The 21,553-nt window shown below is 37.2% G+C and overlaps 1 protein-coding gene across 2 annotated transcripts in view; it reads left to right on the top strand.

Annotated features, from left to right (window-relative positions):
- RFC1 (replication factor C subunit 1) overlaps positions 1 to 21,553 on the top strand; it is an 84,507-nt gene that overhangs the window by 42,415 nt on the left and 20,539 nt on the right. For both annotated transcript variants that reach the window (XM_058722819.1, XM_058722820.1), the window contains exons 5-13: positions 4,098 to 4,330; positions 5,405 to 5,482; positions 9,653 to 9,730; positions 11,156 to 11,243; positions 12,027 to 12,310; positions 14,728 to 14,835; positions 16,672 to 16,851; positions 18,016 to 18,120; positions 20,753 to 21,152. In XM_058722819.1, the coding sequence (XP_058578802.1) occupies positions 4,098 to 4,330; positions 5,405 to 5,482; positions 9,653 to 9,730; positions 11,156 to 11,243; positions 12,027 to 12,310; positions 14,728 to 14,835; positions 16,672 to 16,851; positions 18,016 to 18,120; positions 20,753 to 21,152 (1,554 nt within the window). The remainder of the gene's footprint in view (positions 1 to 4,097; positions 4,331 to 5,404; positions 5,483 to 9,652; positions 9,731 to 11,155; positions 11,244 to 12,026; positions 12,311 to 14,727; positions 14,836 to 16,671; positions 16,852 to 18,015; positions 18,121 to 20,752; positions 21,153 to 21,553) is intronic.

Genomic DNA, 21,553 nt, shown 5'->3' on the forward strand with positions numbered 1-21,553 from the left:
TCTATCCCACAATCTTGGGATTGTGACCTGAGCTGAAATCAAGAGTCAGATGCTCAACCGACTAAACTACTCAGGAGCCCTCCATATATTTTTTAAAACATCCATGTGTAATTACATTTTTATTCAGAAATTATGAAAATATTTAAAAAATTATGTCTGTGTTTGGGTATAGTACATTCTGGATCTATAGCTTGAAGACATTTGTTTTATTGAAGGCTAAATTCATAGAAGTGGAATTACTGGGTCCAATTAATGGGTATACATATGTAAGGATTTGGTACATATTGCAAAACCGTCTTCTATAGATTTTAAACAACTTACTACCATTGCTTGTTATGTATGTGAAAGTCCCATTTCCTTACACCCTTTGCTAACAGTCTTTTTAATGTGATAATCTTAGAAATTTTTGATCTCACTAAATTTCAAGTTAACCTGTTAGCTGTAAATATTTATGAGATTGCTGGAGAAAGGGTTAAACTAGGGATTGCAAGTATCTACAATACCATTGTTTCCCTTTCTGGGGCTATACCAAATAGCAGTGATTGATCTTGTCTGAAGTGAGTTCTTAAAGACAAATACAACATTTTAGATAGTGAGGAAGTTCTTGAGTAATTAGGGAAGAACTGTAACAGAAGAACAGTGATTGACATGGTCCATTTAATTCTGGGATTTTCTGTTATGCTGCTTATTAGCATGGCTGGGTGTAGTGGAAATGGAATGTTACTGCTTTTGGCATTTTTAAAGTGGGGAAAGGGGAATCTAGTAGAGGACTATCATTTTGCAGAGACAGTGTAATTTTGTTCTTTCTTCATTAAGGTAATCCCTCGTGCCCAGAAATACAGCTGTTGAACTTAAAGTGAAAATTTCACCAAGTGAAAATTATAAAATTTAATAAGCTCTCAGATGAGGTTAGAAGTCTTATATACACTTATATATACATATTATAAAAACAATATGTTTTTAATTTTGCACTTACTCTCTAAGGGAGATGTATTGGTTGTCTACACTTTGTAGGTTCCAGTGTTGTGGTTATTTTTATTAAATTAAAGCCAGGGTATCAGCAGTGTTGGTCTTGTTTTGAATCTTCTTTTAAGGGCACTTTGCATAATTTGCATAATATTTTTTGACTGCTAAGTAGAATAGTTTGTTGAATGCCACTGGTTTGGTTATGCTACAGCTTAACTGAATCTAGGGGTTTAAAATAAACCAGCTATAAATTGTAAAATATTATTATTATTATTTTTAATGTTTATTTTTGAGACAGAGAGAGAGACAGAACTTGAGCCAGGGAGAGGCAGAGAGAGAGAGGGAGACACAGGATCTGAAGCAGGCTCCAGGCTCTGAGCTGTCAGCACAGAGCCCAATGCGGGGCTTGAACTCATGAACCGTGAGATCATCACCTGAGCCGAAGTTGGACACTGAACCAACTGAGCCATCCAGGCACCCCTAAATTATAAAATATTATTTGGGTTTCTGTAATATAACAATTCATTACGTTGTTATCTTAGAGAAAAAGAAAAGAGTTTCAAATTACATTCTTAGTGGTTATCAGGACTATTATGGGTGATTATCATGGCTGTTGTACTTTAGTGGAATGGTGATAATGACACCTCTCCTTTGCAAAACCATCTGAATCAGACACCTTTTCCCACATCTGGCAGTGGCAGACAAGGTCCGATTGTCAGGTGGGGAGAACAGATACGTGAGTGACTGAACCTGGTCAGCTGGCTGACTCTTGTTAACAATGGTTAAACTGAAATCTAAGTATATAAAGCCTTGGATGTGCTTAGAAAGGTTTACAAATGAAAATTTTAAGCTTGAAGGTAGATTGACTACAGTTGAGGATAAACAAAACAAGTATGCTTTAATTAAAATCTTTTGCTTGCAGGTTAAAACCTGCTTATCGTGAAAAACGTAGGTTATTGTAAGCAAAATGCAATTTGTTAAGCTATTGTCTCTCTCTGAATGCAGGAATGAACCTTAACACTTTAGTGTAAATATGTCAGTTTAGCAAACTGATCAAGGGTAAGATTGGCCCCCATCTTGATCAAGTGCCCACTCCTGGTCCAGTTGTTGGTGGCGAGGAGTATGGAGCCATTTTATAAATTTATTCATGATTATACAGGCCCTTGGAGGGTAGTGTGAAATGTAAATTCTTTGGAAATTTATAGTGAACAATTCATTTGTAGAGAATTTGCTTTAAGTGGTGGGTTACTTTTTTTTTTTTTTTTTTTTTTAAATGTCTATATTTTGAGAGAGGGACAGAGTGTGAGTGGGAGAGGGACAGACAGACAACAGAATCTGCGGTGGGCGGCTGTGAGCTGTCAGCACAAAGCCCGATGCCAGGCTGGAACTGTGATCTGATCCAAAGTTGGACGCTTAACTGACTGAGCCACCCAGGCACCTCTGTAGTTTCATTTTAGTATAAATATAATAATTAGAAAGTAGGGCACCCGATGGCTCAGTTGGTTAACCATCTGACTCTTGATCTCAGCTCAGCTCATGATCATGGCCCAGGTCATGGTCTCATGGTTCCTAAGATTGAGCCCCATGTTGGGCTCTGTGCCAACAGTGCAGAGCCTCTTTGGGATTCTCTCTGTCCCTCTCTGTCTCTGCCCTTCCTCTGTTTGTTGGCATGCGTGTGCTCTCTGTTTCTCTCTCAAAATAAATAATAAACTTTAAACAATAATTAGAAAGTAAGCCTTTAATCCTTTTTGATTTTTTTTACATATTGTGGGTACGTTCCTCTTTGAGGTGGCAACCACGTAGGAATAGCACAGTGCATGGCAAATGCTCTTGGTTGAATGAGGGAGTACTTGAGAGGATGTGACTCACTCATATGTGGCCTTGCACATCAGACTTATAAAGTGAACTCTCCCACCCACACAGTGACCTGGTCTTCACAATTGCCTGTTAGATTTTTCTATTGGATTTCTTTTGTTATTGGTAATGGTCAATGAAAAGAGCTTTTTATCTTGTGAATCACTGAACCAAAAAAAAACCCCACGTCTTTTAGGCCTTTCTGAGGTACATTGTTGTATCTAAGCATTTTAGAAAGATTAGAAAGCTTAGAAAGACTTTTAAACTAGATGTTTAATGAGAACTTTTTAAAAGAAAGATAAAACATAACCAAAAAAAGTATTTAAAGTCTTATATGAATGGCTAGATATTGCTAGACAGTCCACCTTCAGTATAGAGGTAGACCCTGACGACTTCTTATTACCTCTGCAAATAACACTAGTTCAAGGCATCACCATTTCTTCTGGAACAACCGTAGCTTCCAAAATGGTCTTCCTGCATTTGTTTTTTCCGCTTGATGGTGTGTTCTCCAAAGGATAAGACTTAAGTTGGATCACTCACTACTCTGCTGAAAATTCTCCAGTGGATTCTCATTCTGAAATAGAACCTAACATTCTTTCCATGATCCCACATGATTTGACCCCTCCCTCTCTCACTGAAACTCTAGTGATGTATCCCCTTCATTATGCTGCAGTCATAGTGACCTTCAAGCTCACTCACTTTAAGCCTTTTGCTCTTGAGTTTTCATTGCCTGAGGTATCTTCATTTCCAGACTCTGTTTGAATGTTGCCTATCAAAGAGGCTTTCCCTGATGACCATATCTGAAAGAGCACCCCCCTCATTGCTCTTGAATTGTTTCATCCTGTTTTACTTTTTCTTTATAGCAATTATAATTTGACAGCATATGTTTACTTGTATATCTGTTTCCTCTTCTAGACTCCAAGCTCCATGAAGGCAGGGATTTTGTCTTTTTAATTCACTGTATAAATACAGTGAATATTTTATTCACTGTAGGTGTCCTCAGTGCCAGCACATAATGGATACTCTGTAAATATTTGTTGAAAACATGAGTAAATAAATCTATTTGTGTCCTCTGGGGTGGTAACTGGTGGAAATGGTTTAATACATATTTGGCAGTGGTAAATGTAAGGATGACTGTTGAATTTAGGAGATAGGAAGAAACAAATCATTGCCTTCCATAGCTCTAGAGTAGTTTTTATAAAGCTGGTGGAAGTGGTTGTTTTATATAATTAGAAGCAATGTTTTATTAAGTAATGTTTGGTTATATTCCATTTAAGATGAAGAAGATGACTTTGTGTGTAAGAAGGCAGCCTCTAAATCAAAAGAGAATGGAAGATCTACAAATAGTTATCTTGGAGCATCGAATAAGAAAAAGAATGAAGAAAACACTAAGACCAAGAATAAGCCTTTATCACCAATAAAACTTACCCCCACATCAGTGCTTGATTATTTTGGAACCGGAAGTGTCCAACGATCAGATAAGAAGATGGTAGCAAGCAAAAGAAAAGAGGTGAGTGTTCTGCATTCAAGCAAGAATATTCAGGATTTGTCCCCATTTATTGTTACTAATAAAAGAAATTTGGATGTTGTAAGTTGATCAGCATATTTTCTTAATGAAAATAATTTTCCTGTGATTATGGATAAAACATACTGCCATCATTTTAGAGGATAAGGAAGTTAGCATATTACACATTTATTTTTTTGTATATGAAAGTGGGAAAAGATCATTTAAATCATAGGAATAAATTGAAATGCTTAGAATTTAAATACTCAGAATGCAAACTTGGGGCATTTGGGTGGCTCAATTGGTTAAGCTTCCAACTCTGGATCTTGGCTCAGGTCATAATCTCATGCTTCGTGAAATCGAGCCCTGCATTGGGATTCTCTCTCTCTGTCTCTCTCTCTGTGCCCCTTCCCTGCTTAGTCTCTCTCTCTCTCTCTCTCTCTCAAGAGTAAATAAATAAACATTAAAAAGAGAGAGAGAGAGAATGCAAACTCACTTTGCCTTTGACTTTCAGCCAGACAAAATTGGACAGTAAGTTTGTTCCCAAGTGAGGTCGTAAGTATATAACTTATAAACAGAGCTTACCTATGTTATACTTTTGATCTTTCTACTTTGACTGATGTTGGAATCATTTTCTTCTGAACATTTAGGAAACAAATACACATAAATTACAGTGAAGATAGTCTCCTGAGTTAAAGCCTGCCAAATGATGTGTGTTTGTTGATTGCATTAGTGCCTCTGTAGGACAAATGTAACCAGTCACACATACTGGTTTGCCAATGTTCTGGACTATGTCTGAAGCCAAGATGTTAGTCTGCAGGTTTTGGGGGTTACTTCTTTTGAACCTTACAGTAGAATTAAGTGAGAACCATCTGTTTGTAGGATATTTGCTCATTAGGAAATTGCATGTGGTCAGGGAGTAGCTATGAACATAATCTTCTGGCTGGTGTGCATTGAGACTATTTTATAACTGATAAATTTATTGCTCATTGGTGTATTTAACTAGCTACAGTCGAGAAAAAGTACTTTATTTTTAACTTAAGGTTTATCTGATCTTGCTTGATTATCTTTGAAATATAGCCTTCACAAAATGTGGATGATTCCAGATTAAATGATGAAGCCATCGCCAAGCAATTGCAACTTGATGAGGATGCAGAGGTATTGACATTTTGTTTAGGTATCATTAACAACCTGATGTTGTGCCTTGCTGTTTAGTGTACTCAGGCCAAATGATCAGGATTGTTCTAGTTTAATTTTGAATTGACTCTCATTGTAAGAGTTATGTGTAAAATAAGTTAAAATCTAATATATAAAAATATAAATTTATTTAAAAAATTTTTTAAAAAGTGTATTTTTATTTTTGAGAGAGAGACAGAGAGAGTGAATAGGGGAAGGGCAGAGAGAGGGAGAGAGAGTATCCCAAGCAGGTCCCCCACACTGTCAGCCCAGAGCCTGATGGGGGGGCTCCAACTCACAAACTGTGAGATCATGACCTGAGCCGAAACCAAGAGTCAGATGCTTAACCAACTGAGCCACCCAAGCACCCCTAAAATTCTAAATTTATGTAAAAGATAAATGATGAGAGTAGGGGATAATTATTTAAAGACTTATTATTAGATTTCTTTGAGTGGAAGCCTCCTTTAGTATAGTTAAAATAATTTAATTTGGTCATATCTTTTTCCTTTTCACTATGGGCAATTTCATCCACTCTTGTGGCTAAAAGTACTATGTATATGGTGATGACCCCTAAATCTGTTCCAGTTCAGAGGGCTCTCGTGAGCTGTAAACTTTTTATATTCATTCAACAAGTATTTATTGAGCTCATACTGAGTGCATGGCACAGTTCTAAGTGTTAAGGATACTGCAGTTAAAAAAAAAATGTCCTATCATTATAACTGCTGTGAAGAAAAGTAAAAGGATAGATAGTTTTGGGGTGATTAGTGGGATTATGAGTGTTCTATTTAAATAGAGGGGTTAGGAAGGCCCCTCTGAGGAAGTGACATTGGGGAACAAAATGAAGTGATAATGGTGAGGCATGGGACTGACTACCTGGGGGAAGATTTCTAAACAGAGAAAAGCAAGTAGTTTTCTTGAGGTGGAAACATTTGAGTTTGATACATTTGGAAATCCTGTAAGTCATGACAAGTCTTTGGAACCTACCAAAAGAAATGGTAAGGATTTTGGATTTTAGTCTCTGTGAGATTAGAAGCCATTGGAGTGTTGAATACAGAAGTGACATGATTTGATGGATCTTAAAAGAAAATTATTTTGGCTGCTGGGAGGCTAATAATCCATGGTGGAGCAAGAACAAAAGATTAGTTTGGAGACTCTTATGGTTGAGTAGGTGAGAGAAGTTGGCTTGTACCAGGGGTAGTGAGAAGTGGTCATGAAATCTTTATGTGCTTTGAAGGTGCAACCTTTCAGTTGTTGCTGACAGATTGCGTGTAAGGTGTGGGGGAAAGAGAAGATGCAAAGAGGATTCCCTTGTTTTTTGGCTTGAGTAACTGGATGAATGGTGATATTTATTAAGATGAACACTGGTACAGAGAAATAAAGAATTTTGTTTTGGACGTGTTAAATTTGAGATGCCTAATAGGCTTCCACATGGAAATGCAGAGTAGGCGTTTGGATAGAAGAATCTGGAGATCAGGGGAAAGGTCTAAACTGAAGATGTATACTTGGATCATTAGCATTTGAATGGTGTTTGAAACCAGTGTAACCAGATAAGATCATGGGTAGAGAATGTAAACAGAAAAGAAGTCTCAGGTTTGAACTCTAGGGTACTGTTAAAATTTAGAGGTCAGGAAGAGAAGGAGGATGATCTAAACAAAGGGGATTTAAGAAAGTGAAGTAGGAAAATCAAGAAAGCTTGTTATTTTCTGGAAGCTAAACAAAGAAAATATTTCAAAGAAGAGTGTTCATCTCTCTCAAAGGCTCCAGACCTTGATACCTAATGCCTGAACCCCCTTCCTGTTTATTAGCTTAAGTGTCATTTTATTATACTCTCTTAACTACATTAGAAACCCCTCCTATATACTGTGTTGCACCCCATTGTAGCTACTAATAACATTTATTATAATTGTTATTTATGTGCCTTCTTATTGTAGGCTCTAAGCCCATACACCAGGGCTGTTTAGTTTCATTCCGCTTTTGTGACATCAGTGTTCATTTTAGTGCTTGGCATAGAAAAAGCTCTTGTTAAATATTGTTGTGAGAGAACAGTATTTCAGTTTTCTGAAATATATCTGATCACATTTTATTAATTTGGCAGTTACACAGAGTTTGTGTTTTCAAAATCTTTTCCATCTTATTTGATTACATTGAATTACATAGACTGTAAGCAGATAATCCCGATGACTGAAGGTAGCACAAATGGTTTCATTAAAACTGTGAAGTAATTTTTAGGTATATGGCTTCTTGTCTCAAATACTGGAGGCCTACCCCATCCTTTCCAAACTGGCTTTGGTACTTTGTATCACAGTGCCCCTGGTTTCCCATTGCTGTCACATTCTTTTAGAACCTTACTTGGGTAATTTACTTGTCTGTGCGTGAGCTGGGGAGGGGGAGAAGGAGAGAGAATCTTAAGCAGGCTCCACTCCTAGCACGGAGCCTGACATGGGGCTCCACGTGGGGTTCTGTCTCACCACTGCGGGATCATGCCCTTAGCTGAAATCGAGAGTCAGATGCTTAAATGACTGAGTCACCCAGTTGCCCCCCCCCCCCCCCCCCCCCCCGCTGATGAATTTCTAATGGGAGTATTTTCATTTCTTCTGTTCTGGCTTCTCAAATCCTCTTTACTAGAAGCATACTATAGAGTGTGAAATTTGGGGAAAATGGTAGAGTTCAACCAGAAATGCCTGCAACTGGAGGTTTAGAATTTGAAGCACTTTTCTATGATGAAGATTTTTCATATTGTTTTTAGCAATTAAATGTTTAGTTCAGTTATAGTAAGTAAATATTTGGTAACAGAACGTATTGATGTGCATCTGTCTGGCTTGCTTACAGTTCTGTGTAGCTTGAATTAGTTCATTTTATAAACAAAAGGCTTGGTTACTGTGTTCTCATCAGGCTTCTGCCAATTTCAAAGCCTTTTCTTTTGGATTGAGTAGATTTGGAGGTTCCATCCTTTGAATGATACAAGGAGGCTTTTGTTTGATATTACATTAAACTATTTTATTGTTAAACTGGGTCGTAAAACCAGTTAGTTTATAAATGAGAAATATAGGGGCACCTGGATGGCTCAAGTCAGTTAAGTGTCCAACTCTTGATTTTGGCTTAGGTCATGGTCTCGTGGTCATGGGATCGGGCTCCATGCTGGGTGTGGAGCCTGCTTGGAATTCTCTCTCCCCCTCTCCTCTGCCCCTCCTCTACTCACACTGTCTCTCAAAAAACAAAAATAAATAAAAATAAAAAATTATAAATGAGAAATGTATTCCACTGCTACACATTCTTTTCTGGAAGAGTTCCATTTTTCTGCAAATGAAAATACTGGAAATAACAACAAGGCAAGTAGAGTATCTTTATTCTACATGCTGTCTATTACTTTAGCATGTTAGGATGATGAAATAAATTTTCAAAAGTCAGAAGAGATACATCTGAATTAGTAATTGAAAATTGAAGTTTGATGATTATAAGTGATAGTTACACTTGTATATAATAGTATTGTATACAAAGAAAATACATAATTTTCTTTATTTTTTAGATTCACTTTTTTGTTTGTGCCCTCCAGTCTATTGTTTTTCTGTATGGATGAGATTGTTTTCAGAGCTGTTAGTAGAATTCAGAGTAAATAAAAATAAGAGACCTGCGGGTGTCTGGGTGGCTCATTTGATTAAGTGTCTGACTCTTTCGGTTCAGGTCATGATCGAACAGTTCATGAGTTCCAGCCCCGTGTTGGGCTCCATGCTGTCATTGCGGAGCTGCTTGGGATTCTGTCTCTCTCCCTCTCTCTCTGGCCCTGTTCCGCTTTTACACTCTCTCTCTCTCTCTCTCTCACTCTCTCACTCTCTCACTCTCAAAATAAACTTAAAAAAAAAAAATAGAATAAGAGATCTGTAAGTGTTGTATTTAAAAAAACCATAGACTTTCAACTTTGTGAGACTTTAAAAATATGCTCAACTTGTCTATTTTACCTGCAAAACTAGAAATAAGTATTCTGAAATCTAATTTGGCTTAACAAAACAAATCTGTGATACTGAATATTAAGTGGAAAAATATTGTAATTTCTGGAAAGTGTTTTTTCCACTTTGAAGTATCATGTATGAAACATTTAAAAACTTTCATTTACAGAAAGAAAAAAGCAACTCATTGTGTTGACACTTTTTACAGCTGGAGCGACAGCTGCACGAAGATGAAGAGTTTGCCAGAACGTTAGCCATGTTGGATGAAGAACCAAAGACCAAAAAGGTGGTGTGTGAGCCAGCTTTTGTTTGCACTCTGAATATACACTGCAGATCAGTGGTCCCTTTCATACCTGTGTATTCGAGGCTCTGGACATACAACCAACCATGAGTAACTTCTAGAAATAAGCTAAATTATTTTAATTTATAAGAATATTTTGAGGAAGCTCATTGAGAAACATATTCTTGCTCAAGGAAGGTTGATTGAGCCAAAGCCAACCAGAACCGTTCTTTACAAAATAATGAATTACAACTTTTACTTACAGTCTCTCTCACAGATGGATTCTTATGTACTTGTTCAGAGAATAGCACTTACAGATGTTGCTAAGGAACTTAAGTTTAATAACTCAAATGTTAACTACTGTCTTTTTGGGAGCACAATTTTACTATTTCTAATTAGCTAATTTTAAGATCTGTATTAGTCCTAGTCTCAGATAATAATGAGTATATTTTTGGGAATATTTAAAAGCATCAGTGTTTTTTTTTTAAGCACTTGCTCTCCAAAAAATTAGCCTTGTTTCCATTGAATCATATTCTGTTAATATTGTCAGTATCAATGTTTGACTATTTTAAAAGATTTTAACAGCAGGCAGGTATAAAATAATAAGAAATGGAGGGGAGTTTGTCATTTAAAAAACCTTACTCCACCTTAAAGCATTCAAATTATAATTATTAAAAAAAATATTGCATTATGTATCCTAGTTTGTGACCTCTTTGTAAAATGGAATTTTGAGGGAGCAGTGGAGAGAGTGGATTTTATTTTTTCTTTTGGGAAAGCGCTGTCTTCTTTTGAGCTCTGGATTGTTTCTTTAATTTAGTCTTTTGGGTTTAGATTTTAGTTTTTAGTTACCTAACACAAACAAATTGAGAATTGAGGTGAAAGAAGCAGAAGCAAGTCTTTGATTCTTACAAGTTGGGATCAACTGTGATAATTTTTTTGTAGATACATTTTTTATAACCTTTCATCAGTTTCCTCATGTGTAAAATTAAACATAAGAAAAAAATGCATCATTTTTCCTAGAGATTTTGGGGATGAAGGAATGGAAATTTATTGTATTATCTTCTTGGAAGTTGGCCCTTAATCTTACAATCAAAACTTAATTAACTTTGATTTTTTTTTTTTTTTTCAACGTTTTTTTTTTATTTATTTTTGGGACAGAGAGAGACAGAGCATGAACGGGGGAGGGGCAGAGAGAGAGAGGGAGACACAGAATCGGAAACAGGCTCCAGGCTCCGGGCCATCAGCCCAGAGCCTGACGCGGGGCTCGAACTCACGGACCGCGAGATCGTGACCTGGCTGAAGTCGGACGCTTAACCGACTGCGCCACCCAGGCGCCCCAAAACTTAATTAACTTTGGTCAATTTTCATAACATATTTTGTGGTAGTAGTTTTCCTGTTATTTGTCACATTTGACACTTTAAATTTTCTTAGGCTCGAAAGGACCCAGAAGAAAGAGAAACATTGTCATCTGTCCAAGCCAATTTAAGTAAAGCAGAAAAACATAAATCTCCTCATAAAGGTAATATTAGCAGGAAAAAGTAAGCTGGAACATTTATCTTTACAGAAGAAAATTCATGATAATCTGTTTAAACGTTCTATTCAATAATTGCCTTGTATTGTTAGGTAGACATTATTTCATAGGACTATTGAAGCATGTTCTTAGATACTTTAAAGCTATATTTGGATATTAGCTGGTATTAAATGTCTATTCTATGATTGTTGTAAAAGATGTATTTCAGTTCTTAGTCTCACATTAATGTTAATTTCCAAGTGTAGTGCAACATGTGGAGTTCAGTATCTGATGGCAAAGAACTAGATGTTTCAAGCTGATAATCTGTCTGCTAGTATAGATGGTCTTAATCCTATAAGTAAATTCATTCATATAGTACCTTTTAGTCTTGAAATCACAGGGTTTGGGGCTTTCAGACTATGTTACAAACACAGAATTTTCATGTGACATTTCTACTCTGAAATTCTGTGTAAATTTCAGATCATTGAAGTTTATCTGTGGAATAAAGGGCATGTCCTTCGATGTAGTTTAACCATATCATTTGAAGTAGAGTCGTTTATATTTAAAAGGACAGACAGACCCTTTAATTTGAATTGTTTATATAAAAATGTACAAATGTTAAACTTCTAAGAATAAATACTCTGTATAAAGAACTAAATTCTTAATGTAAATGTTATGAAATCACCATATGACATTGTGTGCTAATATTATTGAGTTGAAAAATGAAAAAAAATCCTGATTTGGGTGTCATTTTTCCAAAAACAAAAGTCATAATCTTTGCTTTCTTTCTAGCAAAAACAGAACAATTTTCAGATGACAGAAAGAACTGTAGTCCTAAGAAGCAAAGTAAATGTGAAAGTTTGAAAGGATCTCAGCAACATTTGAAGTCCTCACCTCACAAAATAGGGGAAACTTCTCCAAAAGCCAGTTCCAAGTTGGCCCTTTTGAAAAAAAAAGGAGAGAGTTCTTATAAAGAAACAGAGCCTATGGCTTCAAAAAGAAAAGAAAATGCCATTGAATTGAAAGGACAGACAAAAACTCCTAAGAAATCCAAAAGTTCTCCAGCTAAAAAAGAGGTAGAAATTTTCTAAAAGTATATCTTTTGGGGGCTATGTGTTGGTCTGGGTTTGACTGTTTTCAAGTCTTATTTTTAGCTTTTTAAGTCATTATAATATGTTTAAGATATCTTACTTAGATGCTATTGCAGAATATAGCTTATTAATACAGCTGAATTAGCCAATATTGAGTGTTAAAGTGTATTAGATATTACACTAATACATGTGGTATCTCAGGTAATCTTCACAACAACCCTAATTACTTTTATTATTCAGTTTTTAATGATGAGGAAACAGGCTGATGAAAGAATTAAGTAACTTTTCCAGGATCATTCAACTAGTAAGCACCAGAGCCAGCTTTAAACTCAGGTCCTCTGAGGCAAAACAAAAACAAAAACAAAACCAGTATAACAACATAGTGGCTCTCAGAAAGGACTCTGGAGCCATTTTCAGATCATACAGCTTTGCCATTGAGCAGATGTGTCACCTTGGTCTGGTTATTTCCTCTCTCTCTTCTTTCTTTCCTCATTTGTAAAATAGGGATAATAATAGTACCTGACTTAATATATAAAACCACTTGGAACCGTGCTTAGTACATAACTGCTGTTTTTGCTATTATTATTAAAATAATTGGGATTTGCCCTGAGTGTACTTCTTTTTGCTCTTGTATAACAGTGTTGAGATAGTGAATTCATTTGCAAAGGCAAAAAAACAATGAAATAATGCAAAATGGTTTTCAAAAATTGTCTTTTGTTTTCGTATATATTTGAGAATTGAATGGTTTCTTAGAATCTGTAATTTGGAACCACCTTAGATTCATAATGAGAAACCACTATTCCTTCAAGCCTCTTAGGTACTTAGAATTAAAAGCAGAATATTGTCTATTTTAACTGCTCATCACCATTATTTTTTAGTGTAGAACAGTGAAATGGTGATTTCTAGATGCTTTTGTTTGTGGTCAGTGCTTGTAAATATGCTTAAGGGAGCAATTAACATTTTGGTCTCTGATTTTTCTTTACTAAACTTAAGTACTTATCTGGTGGATGAATGTTTTTCTTCAGGCATACTAAACATGTTCATTTTATAGAGATTGGTCTATTTTTATTAAAGGAGAAGAAATCTTTAAATGTTATTGCTACTTTTCACCTTACTTTTCAAAGTTGGAATAGAAATGACTCAGAAATTTTATGTTAGCAGCTTTGGGAATATCAGAGAGTTTAATAAATTCAGTCTACCTTGGTCAGATAATTTCAACTTCATAAATGACTGTGCTTCACAGTTACTTTATAAAGTTGTGTATAATTCAGAATTGGCGTTTTTCGTAGAATTAATGTTATAAATGAATAATTTTCCCATTTTGGTGTGCATTGGACTCTCCTGTGAAGCTTGTTAAAAATATGGTTTGGTGGTCTGGGCAAGTGTATTTTAATAAGCTCCTAAGATGGATATGAATGCACACCAGTTTTTAAGAACCGCTGTTAAAAAGTAGGGTTAGAGTCTAGGACCAGCCTCTAATGGCTTACTTAACTTAGAACCAAAGCAACTTATTTTATTGATTAAAATCATTTATTTGCATAGAGATAATATTTGGTCTATTCTCAAAGGGATTTGAGATGTCTTTTAAAAAAATGTAAAATAGGAAGTGGAAAAAGCATGAAACCATTTTTGCAGTGGTTCTCAAGTCAGAATTATCTAGGATGTTTTTCTCCCCAAATACACATGCCCCAGCCATACCCCAAGCCAAACTTGGAGTATATCTAGGGATATATAGTTTGAAAAGTTTCCCTAGGATTTTCTGAGATAGACCTACAGTAAGATCTCCTGAGAGAACAGAATGGGAGAGATTAAACCTGGAAGGGAGAGTGGAGGTGTATAGAATGTGTCAAATTTTTGGAGTAAAGCTTGCCTGTTGTTTGAACCAGCTGGGTATTATGAAGCCGTCAATGCTCAGCCTGTAGTGCTCATAAACTCAGAGGTATAGGACCATTTAGGCTGTTTTAGGGGTGTGCAAAGCTATAGGATAAACATGGGATATCTTCTTGTGTGATGAAGTGTACTTGGGGAAAAATTAATTTTTATATTAAAATATGCATGGCTATATGATGGAAAAGAACTCGAAACTCATGTGAATTTTTGAAATAAAGTCCACCTTTTTTTGTTTCTTTGCTTGGGGCTAGCAACTTGGCTTGTGTACCTAATCTGCACTCGTGGTATGTTCCTCTAGAGCGTCAAAAGGTTTAAGAAGAGCTGATGCAGGGATGCTTATAAGCCAGGCGTGTCTAAGTGGGGAGTACCTGTGTAGCCAAAAATGTTCATCTCGGGACCAAACACAGAAGTGACTTAATGTGTACTTATTGATACATATGTTTTTGGGTACATACTCATTTCATCTGAATGTTGCATGACTTTATTCAGTTTTTTTCCCCTCCTTCCTGAAGTCTATAAGTCCTGAAGATTCTGAAAAGAGACGCACTAATTATCAAGCTTATCGAAGCTACTTAAATCGAGAAGGTCCCAAAGCTTTGGGCTCCAAAGAAATACCAAAGGTGAGTTCTGAGAGGGCATGCCTTTCCGTCAGGGCCTCTGGCCCATGGGTCCATGCACGTATTCAGTATTTTTACAGCAGCAGAAAACTGATAATTAAAAACAGAGGAGCGCCTGGCTGACTCAGCTGGTAGACCGTGTGACTCTTGCTCTCAGGGTTGTGGAGCTTGAGCCCCATGTTAGGTGTAGAGATTACTTAAAAAATATCTTAAAAAAAAATTAACAGAAAAGCCTTAGTCACCATCATTGTGAATTAGGTATATTTATTCACATTATGAACTACTGCTTGATACTACTTAGAAAAGTTTTCCTTTAAGTAACCCATAAACCTACAGGGGCTGAGTTTTGAGGAATATGGTACTCACAAGACTAATGTTTTTCACTGATAATATGGAGCCACCAGAAAGGGAGTGAGGGAAGCTATACCAGAAAGAGAAGGATAATCAAATGTAGTGTGAGATTTCTGAGAAGGTAGAACGGGAGGGGATTCAGATCACAAATGGGGATTAGTAGTTCCACTAATAAAGAAGAGGAGAGGGTAAACTTTCAGGGGCTGGTGGGTTGTGTAAGAGGATAGAGGAAGACGTCAACCTTGCCTCCTGCATGTGGTATGAGAAAGACTTTAAGCAAACCTCTGCTTGAGAGGACTTTAGTCAAAGTGGAGTCCTTAGGGGACTCTGTCAAGGCAAGGTGGTGGAGGGATATTGGAGTAGTGGTTGAGGATATTGGGCAGCTTGCTGGTCCCGCAGTAAGTGTTCTAGAGTGTAAGAGGTTGGTTGGGAGGCTAGAAGTGCTGAGTTTGGCTAAGTGATAGTATATTCAGAGCCACAGGACAGGTGATTGTGGTGTGGGTCAGGGGCTTACATGTGGACTTCACTAGGGTCATTTTGAATTTATTGAAAAGAATTTAAATACTTTAGTGTTCGCAAGATGATTTTAATCCTAGAATCATAGGGCTTGAAGAGACCTGGAGATGTTGTTAATCAGACCTTTTCTCTCCAAGAAGATTCATAGCTTTTTCCCCCGCCACCCTCCAAAGATTCTTCATCAGGATAGTGAAGGATTGAACTTGTATTTGGTAGTCGTTGAATTTTGTTTAGCATCTTTCTTTTAGGCATGTTTTAAGTCTATGTTGATCTCGATTCTCTATTCAAAGGGTAATGAGTAACTTAGAATCGTTTACATAATTTTCATTTTGCTTGGTTGTATCATTTTATTGAACCATTACAAAAAATTTAAAAAATCTATTAACTATAGATAGTTCCAGTTAAGACTAAATGTCTCCTCCTCCCAGTTCTCTTTGGCCAGTGTCTTTTGTATATCAAGTTATCTTTTTAATCAAGAGATCATATGATCTTGCCTTTAAGTTAATTGCAGGCTGTTAGATTTACTATTGTACAGTAAACAGGCGAGAAGGAGCTCAAACTTGTTTAACTTTTTAAGAATCCAATCTTTCCTTTCTTAACAATAATAAATTCTATAGGTGGATTGCATCTAGTTGTTTACTTGAGGTTTTGCAAGTAAACTAGTGGTTTAAATATTTAGAAAACCATGAGAGTGGTATGAATGGATAATTTTAATAAGCTTTGCTAACTGTATTGGATGTATATTTTTCATGGCTTGTTTTGTAAGTTTATTAAATGCTAGCCTACATAAGAGTTTCTCAGGATTTAATCTCAGGTTCTGCTTATTTGCTGCGAATTTCCTGCAAATTTTTCATGCTGAGATTATTTATGATGTCAAATGAGAAAAATCAACTTCCTACAGTTTTGATGCCAAATATTTCTTTGGAAGGCTACCATGTAATTTCCTCTCTGCTTGAACATTTTGGTTTTTAGGGAGCTGAAAATTGCTTGGAAGGCCTTACATTTGTAATCACAGGAGTGCTGGAGTCCATTGAACGAGATGAGGCCAAGTCTTTAATTGAGCGTTACGGGGGAAAAGTAACAGGAAATGTCAGTAAGAAAACAAACTACCTTGTCATGGGTCGTGATAGTGGACAGTCCAAGAGTGATAAGGTGGGTACGGCCGTCTTCTCAACACAGACAAATAGCCTGCTTCCATTGGCAGGCTCTCACTGTGACCATTTGTAGTAGTGCCCTTTCTACACAGAGTTAAATAAAGAAAAAAAATGTAAAAGTAATTTCATCCCTACATTATTTCTTCTCCAAGAAGTGTTCTTGGCTTCAACTTCAGGATTTTGGTTTTCCAAAGGCACAGTTCCTGTGTAGTTGATTTTCTTAGTGTAGTATTCTAGTTTAGATCTTTTTCAAAGATAGAAGCAAATACAGTTTTCTTTTTCTTTTAGTCCTAAATATTCCTATATATGCCACTGTACACTCCATCTTAAGTTTTATTGAAAACTCTTTTTATGTTGGGGAAAATTATATTTAGCTCGAAGGAATTATACCTGTTAAGTGTGGTTTTGACAAATGGCTGCTCATTTCTTTACCTAACAAGAATCCCAGAGGTAGGTGCTTGCTGGGGATGGTCCAGCAGCTCAGTGATAGAGCTAGACTAGTTCCTTTTTCCACCTCTGTCATCCTTACTTACTGTGTTAGCTTTAGTCTTTGCGATGTTGCCATGTGTTGCAAAGAAGCTGTACCTCTAGGCATTCAAGTCCACGTTTAAGTCAGGAAAAAGGGAGCAGTGGCAAGATGTTGCCCTAACTGTGATTGGCCTTATACGAGTTTCCCCTAAACACCTCTTGTAGAATTCCCTCTAAGTCTCATTCCCCAGAGCTGTCACATGGCTATTATTAGCTTATAAGGGAGTTTGGGGAGGATGAGGACTTTTCTGATTCTTCAATCATAATTCATCACTTGGAGATGGACACATCAGAGTTTTTTAAATAGGGAAGATTGGGGGAAAAACAGACTTTGGACAAGCCCATCCTGGGAGGCCCTAGTGGCTTTGCCCTTCCTAGGTAGAAGGAAAGGTAAAACAGTCCAGAAAGGGGTAGTGCGTCACCTCTGTTGCCAACCTGTCACTCTTAGGGGATGTATCTGTTATTTTCTCTTTTTAATGGTACTTTTTCATGAATATGTTTTTAAAAAATATTCCAGTTTTTCTAATTTATAAATGTAGTTTTTCACCTATGAGCAGATCCTAGAATCATTTTTTCTTTAACAGAAAGTAATGGTTAGGATACAGTTTTAATGATTTGTATTTTTAATCAATAGGCAGCAGCTTTGGGGACAAATATTATTGATGAAGATGGCCTATTGAATCTGATTCGGACTATGCCAGGCAAGAAGTCCAAGTATGAAATTGCAGTTGAAGCTGAGGTTTGTATAAAATGAACTTGATTTATTTAAGTTGGTTCATTTAACAATTTTCCTATTTCATAGAGACATTTTGTGAGTGGCTACAGGCCTGTTGCCGAAAAGATTAACTTTGCCCTCTACCACAGATGAACCTACCTTATTTCCTTCTGAGCGGGGATTCTGCTTTAGGCTGTCTTCTTTGGTGTATTTCCTTTCCTCCTTCTTTCCCTCCCTCCCTCCCTTTGAATGTTTATTTATTTTGAGAGAGAGAGAGAGAGAGAGAGAGAGAGAGAGTGTGAGTCCGTGCACACCAGCACGAGCTGTGGAGGGGCGGAGAGAAGGGGAGAGAGAGAATCCCAAGCAGGCCCCACACTGTCAGCATGGAGCCCGATTGGGGCTTGATCCCATGAAGCATGAGATCATGACCTGAGCTGAAATCAAGAGTAGGATGCTTAACTGACCGAGCCACCCAGGCACCTCTTACCTTTCCTTAAAGAAATATAAGGAGAGTGAGAGCAGTGTATTGCACTTAACCATATCTGCTTAACTAAACTTTCCATATTTTCCATATTCTTTCGGTGACTTTGTGCAAATGTTTAATGCTTTTAAGAGTTCGTTAAGGGATATGTTATAGGTATCAGCACTTTCAGTTCATTTTCATTTAGAACTTATTAGCACTTTTTCATTTGTGACAGAAGCCCATATTAGTTTTAGCAAAAAGGAAAAACACGTTGGCTCACATAACTAAATTATGGGCTGGCTGGGTCTGATGTCGGAACTATGGATCTGGAGACCACAGTGCTTTTAGAACTCTTTCAGTTTTCTTCTCTGCTTCTCCCAGTATTATCTTCATTCATTTCCACTCTGTTCAGGTCTTTTCCATGTATAGGATGCAAAGGTACCAGAAGTCCAGGTTTAATGTCCTCAGCTCTGTCACCCAGGTGGTGAGGTTGTCTTCCCACTTACTCCAGTTAGAACAGTCATGGGAAATGATTTGGATTGGCCCTTCACCCAGTGTCCCCTGATGTTACCAACTTACATAACCATAGAAGTTATCAAAGCCAGGAAATTAACAGATACCATAGTGTTAACTAAGAGTACGTGTGTTATTCAAACTTCACGTTTTCCCTCAATTGTCCTTTTTCTATTCTAGGATCCCACACTGCATTTTGTTGGGGTGTCTTCATCACCTCCAATCTGTGACAGTTCCTCAGCCTTTTCCTTGCCTTTTTGTGGCCTTGAGACTTTTTTTTTTTTTTTTAAGATTTTTTTTTTTTTTAACGTTTATTTACTTTTGAGACAGAGAGGGACAGAGCATGAACAGGGGAGGGGCAGAGAGAGAGGGAGACACAGAATCCGAAGCAGGCTCCAGGCTCTGAGCTGTCAGCACAGAGCCCGACGCGGGGCTCGAACCCACGGGCTGTGAGATCATGACCTGAGCCGAAGTCGGACGCTCAACCGACCAAGCCACCCAGGCGCCCCTGGCCTTGAGACTTTTAATGAGTACTAGTTAGTTGTTTTGTAGAATGTCTCTCAGTTTGGGTTTTCTGATGTCTTTTGATTAGATTGAGGTTATGCATTTTTTGGCAGGAATACTGCAGAAGTGATATTTTGTCCTTCTCAGTGCATCGTATTAGATGTAGATGTCAATATGTCTTATTACTGATGCTGTTAACCTTGGTTAAGGTGGTTTCTGACAGGTATCTCCACTAGTAAAGTGACTGTTTTTCCCTTTGTAAAATATCTTGGAGAGAACTTTAATACTTGGATAATATCCTGTTTCTCTTCAAACATTTACCTCCTAATTTCAGCATCCAGTTACTGGCAAAGAGGCACTATTTTTCTTGTTTTTGAGACCTTCACATCATAAAATTCACCCTTTTAAAATGTATGTCAGATTTTTAGTATACTCACAAGATTGTACAACCATCACCAGTATCTAATTCTAGAACATTTTCATTGTTCCAAAAAGAAGCCCCGTGTCCACTATTCAATTTTTTGTTTCCATGGATTTTCCTATTCTGGACATTTTATATGAAGGGAAACATGCAATTTGTGGCCTTTTGTTTCTGACGTCTTCACTCAGTATGTTTTTAAGGTTCAGCTGCATTGAAGTGCATGTGTCAAGACTTTATTCCCTTTTTTGTGGTGATTAATATTACATTGTGTGGATATACCACATTTTATTCATTCATCAGTTGTTGGCCATTTTGGGTTTCTATTTTTTGGCTGTAATAATAACATAATTATATAATTCATATATAATATATAATTACATAAATGGCTGCTGTGAATATTAGTGTACAGGTTTTTGTGGAGGCGTTAACTTTTAACTGGTTAGAAAACTGGTACAAAAATTTCTTAATCTTTCACCTTGGATTTCAGACTGATTTTGGAATACTTACTATTTGCAAACTATTATGCTCTCACTTAAAAATTTGCACTTGGGTGCTTTTTGGTCTGTGTGTTGTTAATTTTGCTAAAATTTGGAAGGTGGTGATTTCCACAACAGCAGGGTTCATGGTGAAAAACCAGACCCAGGTTGGGTAGCTCACTTGGTTATCCCAGATTGCCCTGTAAAGTACATTTAGCAGGATAGATATTCTGTATATCTTATCAGGTTTCTTTTTTCCTCACTTTCCCAATTTTTAAGATGAAGAAAGAAAAGTGCAAATTGGAAAGAACACCCCAAAAAACTGACCAAGGAAAAAGAAAAATTAGCCCAACTAAGAAGGAATCAGAATCTAAAAAAAGCAGACTGACTCCCAAAAGGGGCAGCTCTATGAAGTCAATAAAAAAGGAAACAAGTGCGATTTGGAGATCCCTGGACTTCGAGGAGCAGGTGGCTGAGGAGACAAATGTTGACAGCCGGGCTAGGAATTTGGCTGATGACTGCAGTGAAAACAAAGTGGAAAATTTGCTCTGGGTGGATAAATATAAGCCAACCTCACTCAAGACCATAATCGGACAGCAAGGTGACCAGAGCTGTGCCAACAAACTCCTACGCTGGCTCCAAAACTGGCACAAGAGTCCATCTGAAGATAAGAAACGCGGTGATTTTACAGCTTCATTCATTTTTGTGTGTGTCTGTCACCATGTAATTGCTCAGTTGCACATATTTGAGAAAGTATACTAGTTGGTTCATTCATCTCTCAGCAAACGTTTATTGAAAGTCTGCTCTGAGTCCAGGTGCTATACTAGACCCCAGAGGTGCTGTTGTGAACAAATCAGTCCCCTTCAAGGAGCTCAGTCAGTCACAGACATATGTGAACCAGCAGTTAAGATATTTTGTGCTAAGTACTGTTACAGGGGTAAGTATAGGGTGCTAGGGGCATGGAGGTATGTGGTCAGGGATGCGGATGTGTGCTCCCATCCCTGGAAGAAGGGATAGCTAAGCAAAGAGTTGGAAACCAAAGAGGAGTTAGCTAGTGAAGGGAGGTAGGAGTGTTGGGTG

The sequence above is a fragment of the Neofelis nebulosa genome, chromosome 3, assembly GCF_028018385.1.
Source record: "Neofelis nebulosa isolate mNeoNeb1 chromosome 3, mNeoNeb1.pri, whole genome shotgun sequence".
Classification (NCBI taxonomy): Eukaryota; Metazoa; Chordata; class Mammalia; order Carnivora; family Felidae; genus Neofelis; species Neofelis nebulosa.